Below are 10,206 nucleotides of genomic sequence, written 5' to 3' on the forward strand. Positions count from 1 at the left end.
AGTGATGCCACACTGAAAAGGAGAGTACCCAATCAGGGCTCAACATTATCCTAAAAACCAACTTGCCCTGCCGGGCAAGTACTTAGAAAATCTACTTGCCCTGAACATAAAGCCACTTGCCCACACATGAAATATCACAATAACTGTAAACCTCGTATTTTTAAATAAAGATCAAAATGATACACCACAAAACCTTTTTTTTATTTTTGAACATTAAACAAAATGATTACAGCAATTAAAGTCTTATTAAAGTCAAGTCTAAATTAAATGCTCTTTGTTCTTTTTTGCACTTGCCCGGGCGGACAACTTGATTATAAAATAACTTGCCCGGATCCAACTTATACTTGCCAGGGGCAATAGGACAACCCTTAATGTTGAGCCCTGCCAATTGCAATCGAAATTAGGCCAACTACTGTATACTTTTAAATTTTCCAGATATTAAATGATACACACTTTAAATTACACATAGCATAATAAATTAATATTGTAAGTATTACTATATTATTAACATGTTCTGTGTTTTTTTTAAAGAAATATCACACTATCATCAATTCCATTTGTGTTTTCATGGGTAATGGTTATAGTTAATTGTGAGGCTCAAAGTGAAAGCCAATTGAATGCAAGTGAATTGAAGGTGCCAGAGTATTCCCAATAGTGTCATATCTTCTGCCTCAAACTTGGGTGGCTTTAGATTCACACAGCTACTGCCTTGAAATTGCTTACATCTTACTAATTCCATGACTCTCACACTTATACATAATTGATTTAATGAAAACAAAACTCAAACTGATTGATGGAGTGTGTGTATTTTGATGTTTATGATGTCTTTACGTTCCTTAGGCTGAATTATAAGAGGTCCTGGAGTGTGTCCCATTACTCTTGCCAAATAAACTGACAAGACTCACGAAAGTTTCAATTCATGTTGATCAATCAGTTGCAATTTTTCAGCAATGTCTTAATTTAAACAAATGAACACTAGTTTTAAAAGTTAAAAACAGATAATTCAACAACAAAAATGCTCTCATGATTATTATTATTTAATACTATTCCTATTCTGAATATGTTTTATAAATATATTTAATGACATATTACCAATATACCATAATATGTGATCAAGTTTCTTTAACTTTGTGTTTTGCTTAGATTTATGGAGTCAAATTAAAAAATTGCATGTTGAAAATTTGCTTTAGTTGATATTCTTACAAGCTATTTATTTTTGGTTTAATAAAATTCAACAAATTCAATTTACATTATGATTATCTTAAATATAAAAGCTTCAAATTTACCAAGAATGATGATTTTAACCTGTTGTAAAGATCAGGATCCTTTCTAAAATTTTAATACACCTATTGTTAACTGTATTACATTAACATACACTGCTCTGTGTATTTTCAGGAGTTAAAAGGGGTGGCAAAAGGAAATCCATCAGTTCATGTCCTTAAGTTAGGTATGATAGTTGCGCTTTATGATGTATTGTCTTTAACAGTGAAGCTGTAACAGTCAATAGTTCTGCTGATATTGCTTAAGTTCACTATACTGGCAATACAATTTACCCACATCACCCCTCTAGGAAGACAACAAGTGTACTTTAATAGTCTCTTCAGTTTACATAATTTAAATCCTATTTAAGTTTTATATCAACTTCATATCTAAATTTGTATAAGTGAGATCTTAAGATAACTGAAGCTATATTAAGCAAGTTGTCCGAGTAAGAACAAGATCTCAATAAGTTTGATAAACTATGCTGTAGTACTTTTTAAGTAGGGTAGGATTCACGTTACAATTTCCAAACACATGTGTATTTCTTTAACCCTAGCAACTTCAAAATATGCAAAAAAGAACTGGAATGACAGGTATATTCCTCATTTGGCTCTCTTTCCACATACCAAGTTGCATCAGCCTAACTTATGTACTTTTTGTGTAATCTCAGGATTATGTTTTGGACCAAAATAAGGACAGGCGATTGAAAGTAAGCCTATAGTCCCAATCAGTTACACCTGAAACAGCTCTATTGTGTTTTTTTAACCTTATTGCAGATGTGTGTGATCAATCCTCCATCGATAATGCGAAGGCATTTTTGGAGTCAAAAGTAGAAGGCGAGGGCTTGAATCTCCTCATCAACAATTCTGCAATCATTAGCCATGCAGACTTATATAACGCCACGCGTGAAGATATGGCCAAAGTATACGAAACCAATGCCATTGGACCACTTATGGTTGTTAAGGTTTGTCTAATTTATTCATAATTCAGTTTTGAATTGAACATTATGTTTAATATGAATATTTGGTCTTCAATGCAACAATGCAACAATCATACTGTTGCAATATGGATATATTTGTGCATTTTATAGGAGCTTATAAGCCTGGATATATGGTTTTGGATTTTTATTTATTAAATCAAATTTAGCTTTTCAGGGTAGGGAATAAATTATATCATACATGTGTATTGACTTATACAGAAACAGCCAAGTAATTAATGTGACAACTTCAATTTGAAAAACAGTAATAAAAATGGGTCATGCTCAGTGAAAATGGGGTTAATGCATGTGCATAAGTTTTCATCTCGAATAAGCCTGTGCAGTTCACAAAGGCTACTCAGGGACGATACTTCCCACCTGCATTTTCACTAAGAAGAAACTTTTTTTAAATGAAAATTATCAGATAAGCGAAAAGTGTCATCCCTAATTAGCCTGTGGGGACTGCACATACTAATCTGTGATGTCACTTTACGCACATGCATTTAACCCACTTTTCACAGAGCAGGGCCCATGATTATAACATGATGCCCTATGTAATCTGCACATGGTTTCGCTTTCTAAATAGTCAGTCAAGTCTTTTGTTATGTATTACGTAGTATGTTGATAACTCTTCTGTTTGGAGCTTGATTGATAACACACATAGTAACACAATATTGTCAAGCGCAATGGTAGTATACTGTTTTACAACCTGTCCATAAGTATGTTCTGTATGAGTCTTGTTGCCATACAAAGTGTGTTTTTTTAACTACTCGCGCACATGTGTAATCATTGTCAAAAGTCTATTTGAATTGAAAAAGATGACATCTTTATACTTCTTTTTTACCTATTTCCAACACAGTATTGTACTGCTGAAGGTTTAAACTGCAGGCTTTAGGGAACACATAATTGCAGATAGTGAGGTGTTCTGTAGGATGGCAGTTATCTTTAGAAAATATTCTCAAGTGGTCATACATTCACCCAACACATTTTTACACCTTTGTTGCAGAGCTTCTTACCCTTGTTGAAGAAAGCAGCAAGTGTTGATCCCTCTGCAGCAATGTCATGTAACCGTGCCGCCATTATAAACATAAGTACAGGCGTTGCATCCATATCAGAGAACTCATCCAGTGGATTATATGCCTACAGAGCATCTAAGGTATGTTATTAAAATTGTATTTTACGGCAGTGACAGGTGTTAAATTGAATTAGACTTACATTGTTTTTTGGGGACCATTTTGGGGCCGATCTTCGACCCCATTCCCCTCCTTAAAACATATATAAATTTCCTCTTTTTTGTGAAGAAAATTCCTCTCAGGATGTCTATATAAATATATGTAGAAAAAAATAAAAAAAGAATAGTTTTAATCCATAATTATAGTCAACATGATGAGAAACATGTAAGAAAACATGTATCAAAACAATTTATAATCATTTCAAACAATTATTGGCCTCTAGTATAAAAAACACAGAAGCCGAAATTCGGCGATTTGCTATTTGTCATCGGTTTTCGCGACCCCGTTTTTGTTGAGTTTTCGAAAAAAAAATGGTAAAGAAGGGTGGGAACAGGTATCTTTTCAATAAATATAGCTAGCTCTATCTAAAACAAAACATCTTAGACAAAATAATAGGCTTTATTATGTTTTAACAAATGGTGGCCAGGTACAATGTAGAATATGAAAGGGAGGTAAATCAAAACAGTCATTGCCTCATTTCTTAGTAATAAGTGGTTAAATTTGTCAAAGTCAGTGATTTTATAAGTGATAATCAATAGATTTACCTGAAAATCTGACCTGGTTTAAGAACTGAAATTAAGTAGATTAACTTGTGTTTTCATCTTTGCCCAATGTATTACTTGACTTCTTCCATCTACATTGAAGTCTTTGGCTATGAAGAATATGATGTTTTATATTACGTTTTTGTGTTATCTTAAAATGTATCATCTAAGAGAATAGCTAATGAGCTGGAAATATGCTTCTATAACTTTATAAAACACTATATAAGCTATTGAATGTGATTTAACCCTTTAAAACACACAGTTATACAACAAGCTAAAAATTCCCCTTTTCAATCAAAACAACGCGAAATTCCCCTACTGAAGGGCCCCGCCACCTTTCCCCTCAACCTGAATAAAAACACTGGTGTCACTTTCTCTCATTGTCTAAGCAAGCTGCCTGTATGGCTTAATTGGTAATTGTCGGCTTGGGTACTACTTAAAGATCCCGAGGTGCTCTTAAGTATACTTAATGTACCCGGCGTATGGGAAATACGGCCACTTTAGACTGTCCCCGAGTTTTATTCCCGCCCAAATCCGATGTCGTAAAACACGCTACGGAATACGAAACAACATTCTCTTTGAACAAAACCTGCCTCAACATGCTTTTTGAGAATGAGTGTCCTTAATAAAGAGGCCATTTTGCAAAATATTGACATAAATATGAAAATAATTTACCGGGGTATTTGCAAAAAAGGCCAACAACGACCAATTTAGCACTAGAATTCCCGGATACGTTTTAGTATATTTTCCATACCCGGGGTATATTAAAGTATAATTAAATGTTACTGGGTACATTTAAGTACTACCAGAGCCGAGAATTACCAATTGAGCGCCAGTATGGTCTCATTGGCCTCACTGTCATGTTCTTAAGCATTCTGAACATATATAACGGTGTTTGCGTATGTATATGGGAATTCCTAGGTTGTAGGTACCCATATAGGACTTCCAAGGTAACTAGACAAGCAGATGATAGAAGTCTTGCATATTTTGTGATCCTTTCTTTTTATCACCTAAAGCTTTCACAGATGCCGGATTTGTTAAACCTTCACTTGTTTCTTATTGCTTCATTTTTTACTGACTACAGACTTGTGAGCATTACTTAAAGAGTGCTTAGGTTATACAAATTTCATATTACTGAGAATATATAATTTATGGAGAATGTAATAGACTAGTCATTTTCTTAGATGATCTTAATATATCTGGTTAGAAAACAGATGAAAGCCTTGATTTGTGAAAACAAATTTATATCTGTTGAAATAACAAATGGAGTCTTGATAGTGACTTCTTTCTGCATGCAAATAAATCTCCTACTGCAAAACCCACCATGATCTTTGTTTGAACAGGAGGGCTGAAAACCCTTTCCCCTATAAGAAGCAAAGTAAAAATGGTTTTTGCAACCAGCATAAAACCAGATCAGCCTGTTCAGGGTTTATGCTGTTTGCTGCTCATCAAGTAACTAAGGGTTTGAAATGAAGCCTTTAAAACTTGAATTTAGCAAGAAATGTTTTTTATTATGCCCCCAGAACATAGGTTCTGGGGGCATATTAAAATCGCAATGTCCGTCAGTCAGTCAGTTAGTTAGTTAGTCCGCCCGGATTAGTTTCCGCTCAATAAGTCAAGCAATTGCCATCAGATCTTCACCAAACTTCATCAAAATGTGTAAGGCAATAACATCTAGGTCAAGTTCGATACTCGGCCAAATTGACCAACACACTCCTGAGTTATGGCCCTTGATTCATCGTAGTTTTTTTTCTCGTTTCCGCTCAATAACTCGAGCAATTTTCATCAGATCTTCACCAAACTACAAAACAATGTGTAAGGCAATAACATCTAGGTCAAGTTCGATAATCTGCCAAATTGACCTAGACACTCCTGAGTTACGGCCCTTGAATCATCGAAAAATTGCGTTATTTCATGTTTCCGTTCAATAACTCAAGCAAATGTCATAGGATCTTTGCCATACTTCATGATAATGTGTAAGGACATAAGATCTAGGTCAAGTTCGATAATCGGCCATATTGACCCAAACACTCCTGAGTTACGGCCCTTGAATCATAAAAATTGAGTTTTTTTCTCGTTTCCGCTCAATAACTCCACCAATTGTCATCGGATCTTCACCAAATTTAATAAAAAATTTTAAGGCAATACAATCTATGTTAAGTTTGATAATCAGCTAAATTTACCCAGGCACTGAGTTACGGCCCTTGAATCATCAAAAAATTGCGTTTCCGCTCGAAACATGCTCATAACTTCTATGTCGCTTTAGATGTAACCTTCATATTTGGTATGCATGTGTATATGGAAAAGGCCTTTCCATACGCACATAAATTTGATCCCTTTGACCTTGACCTTGAACTGAGGTTCCGCCTTTAGGTTTTGAAATCTGTGTGTAGGTTTCAAAAAGCGTTTTTGGGGGCATATGTCTTCCGATGGAGACAGCTCTTGTTAAGTTTAACTTTCTAAGGGACTACAAATGCGTTAAAATACGCATCTAAGTGGTAAAGGGTTAATCAGAAGGAAGCTTAAAACTTCAAATTGCTGTACATTTGATGGCCTTATGATATGCAGTGACATATTAAAGTATGTGTGTTTCATAAAACATTGCAACTCAAACCTTAAATGTCTTCAGGCTGCACTCAACATGATCACGACAAACATGAGCCTTGACTTGAAGAATGAGGGTATCCTTGCAACGGCCATTCACCCTGGTTGGGTGAAAACAGACATGGGCGGACCAAATGCCTTGATTGACACGGTCACCAGTGTGACAGGGTGCATGTCTGTCATGGAGAAACTGCATGGGGAGGAGGGCACTGGCAAGTTCTACCATGGAGTAAGGGGCGATACGATTGGCTGGTAAAAATATAGGCTGATAGATGTAAACTGACATTTGATTGGCTGAACACATTTATGTGATTTTGGATATACATGTATGTGGTGCATATTTTATATCATTCATAATTTGTAGTTCTCTTTCAACTTTTTAAAAGGAATTACTCTGGAAATGCTAAATTTTGGACAAAACACCAATATATAGACCAGTGCAAATCAAGCTGGCACATTTTAAGTCTTTTCGAATTTACTTTCTGTATCATTTGTTATTTAAATATAGCCAATACTTAGTGAAAATAATTGGTTAGCATTATTTGTACCTATAAATTTTGAAAACCCCAGATAATAACACCTTTAAGAGCTTGTTTCTTATTAACAGTATGAGATAAACATTGCCACATTGCTGAAATTGACGTTTGAATGTACATATTGAATAAAAAATATAGTCTGGAATAATTCACTTTTGAAATAAATGAAAAATTGTTGTCTTAACAAATATGACCTCTTTTGAATTTCTATTTTACTAATCATATGCACTAATGTTTTTAAATGGTGTGTAAGTGTGTATCGGTTTAAAACATCAATATTATGCCATGAGTCTGCCTATGGAAGTTTATGCAAGTTTTGATGAATAAATAATAAGGCATAGTTATCTTCCATTCTTTATTGCTCTGTATAACAGATACTTGTACTCAATTCCATTGCTGGGGAAAGAAAAGGAGTGTAAAAGTAACCACATGTACACATGGCATTACACACATGATATCACCCATCAATTAACATGGAGACTACGCAATATGTACAATTAAGTTCTCAGTACTAACCTTTGTGGTGTTTAAACAATGTACACACTTTTTCCAATAGTACCGATTACTAATAAAAATAAAGACAAAACAATAACAATAAAGCCGTAACAACCATGAAAGATGTAAATTACTAAAATCGTGCATTACACGATACTTGTAAAAATACATAAAATATCATCCAATGAACACAAGTTTTAGTATAATAAAATTTCATTTGTGTGCCTCATGATTAATAGAACATTACATTTACATCTATCTACAAATTGATTGCACATTGGTACGAGTTCTCCTTGAACTACGTAAGAATATGGTTAATAATACATGCATAATGTCTAAGAAAGTATATACACATTTACTGTACATAAAACACAATAAAAATGCTCATTTAAAATTGGTCCTGTGTACTACGTTCTGGTGTATGTAAACTGATGAACAATACAAATCATATTTATGTTCCTTTGGCGATGCTCAATACATTTTCATATAATGAAATAATGGTTCTAGAATGCCACTGATTCCTCGTGATTTGTGTGTGACACTACTGTACATGACCAGTATACTAACATTACCCAGGTTTTACATTTTTATCCACAAACTTCAGTTATTAAAAATGTCCATAAATATGCAGCTGTCTTTGACCATGTTCGATTCAAGCCATTGTATATAATGTTTTATTTATTGTTGATGAGGACAATTTTATGTTTTATACAAACCATTCAAAGAGTAAATGATTGATACAATGTACATAATTTATTTTGTTATCTTACTGTAAATCAGCTAACTTAAAAACATGATCAGCTTCAGTTAATCTCGTCTCTACACTTAAAGTGTATATATTACTTTATATTAGTATATATATATAAGTTTTTCAAATAGTGTACTCAAATAGCACAGGCAGCGTCCATTTTGGTAGCATAAGAATAAAAGGAGACAGATATTTTCCAATCCTCGGATGACATACACTTGTCCTGGATTTCCGTAACAATTGTGTTCAAGATCAGATTAGCATAATACATTCATAAATAATGTACGATTGCACATAACTGGCAAAATAAATACATTGGTTATGCAGAAGATACCACAGAACGTATATTTCAGTATATATCAATAAATATTTGATTCTGTTAATTAAATCAAGTAATTGTAGAGTATTGTTATTTCATGCCCCATTTGCTTGCATCACTTGCATCCCTGGCCCACAACATAGTTTTGGGTATAAAAAAACCTTCATTATAAATCCACCACACTGGATTCTGCTGCAATACCTGTCTTCACATATCTCACCAAGTCGTCTGCACTTTATTCCACTTGACCTTGTGACCATTCTCATGTCTAGGTGTCCCATGCACTAGACCAACGTCCCACAAACCAGTCTGGGACCTTCGTCCCACAAACCAGTCTAGTACCTACGTACCACAAATAAGTCTGGAACATATGTCACACAAACCAGTCTGAAACCTTTGGACCAATGTCACACAAGCCAGTCTGGGACCTTTGTCATACAAACCAGTCTGTGACCAACGTCCTGCAAACCAGTCTGGGGCCTTAACCAGTCTGTACTTGTCCAAGCCGCTCAAACCTCCGTCCCCTCTGGCACCGGGCGCTGTTTCAATGTGGAGGCGCTTGCCTTTGCCCAGGCTTACCCAACTGCCATCTTGGACGTTTTGGTGACCGCAGAGGTGGTAAGCTCAAGACCTTCACCAGGCTTGACTGGCTGCCATCGTTACCGAAGGACAGCTCTGTCGAGTTGGCACTGTCCGTACTGCCAGAGTGCTGCAAGACAGATTGGTATATGAAATATATGGCGCACAATGCGAGATGTGTGACTTGATTACACCAGACACACTAGGTAATAATGTTCATATAATGGCTTTGCCGTTAAAGTAAAGTGAAGATAAATCCTGTCAATTTTTTGTTTCTTTTAATGGCTAGATATGTTTCAGTTTTAATTGACATTTGTTTGAAAGGAGTAAACAGTAATAATCATTATGGTACACATAAATTCAGAATATTCATTACACGATAATCTTAACCTGTTTGTATAGTGGTTAGCACACAGGTTACATACCACTCCACTAACCAGAGATCCCCCGCTGCTTCCCTGGCGCATTGATTGAGCTGAAATACCAGTGCGGTTGGTTATACCATTTAAGCCTAACTTTGGGGAAACAAGGTTTAATGTATGTGCGGCAAGTGTCTTCCAAGATTAGCCCGTGCAGTTTGCACCGGCTTATCAGGGACCATACTTTCAGCTTTTATGCAATTTTACGTTGAAAGGAAGTCTCTTCTTAGCAAACATCCGGTTTAGACTGTACAGACTGCATTGGCTTATATGAGACTACACCTAACGCACCTACATCAGAACCGCTTTTCCCAGAGCATGCAAGGCTTATTTAAAATATGGTAAAGGTATATTATACACTTGTCCACAGGAAATACAGTGGATGTTGGTCATAAAACAGCCCACATAATTTGGCTTCTTACCCGTTGCCAATGTCAAGGTCAAAATCAATTACCACACTTTTTATGCTTATGTTAACAGTATTAAAGGAAACACT

At 35.3% G+C, this 10,206-nt stretch overlaps 1 protein-coding gene across 2 annotated transcripts in view; it reads left to right on the forward strand.

Annotated features, from left to right (window-relative positions):
* LOC127880036 (C-factor-like) overlaps positions 1 to 7,490 on the forward strand; it is a 29,916-nt gene extending 22,426 nt beyond the window's left edge. For both annotated transcript variants that reach the window (XM_052427263.1, XM_052427253.1), the window contains exons 2-5: positions 1,396 to 1,447; positions 2,037 to 2,224; positions 3,243 to 3,392; positions 6,640 to 7,490. In XM_052427263.1, coding sequence (XP_052283223.1) covers positions 1,396 to 1,447; positions 2,037 to 2,224; positions 3,243 to 3,392; positions 6,640 to 6,870 — 621 coding nt within the window. In that variant the 3' untranslated portion in view covers positions 6,871 to 7,490. The remainder of the gene's footprint in view (positions 1 to 1,395; positions 1,448 to 2,036; positions 2,225 to 3,242; positions 3,393 to 6,639) is intronic.
* The last annotated feature ends 2,716 nt before the right edge of the window (positions 7,491 to 10,206 follow it).

The sequence above is a fragment of the Dreissena polymorpha genome, chromosome 1, assembly GCF_020536995.1.
Source record: "Dreissena polymorpha isolate Duluth1 chromosome 1, UMN_Dpol_1.0, whole genome shotgun sequence".
NCBI lineage: Eukaryota > Metazoa > Mollusca > Bivalvia > Myida > Dreissenidae > Dreissena > Dreissena polymorpha.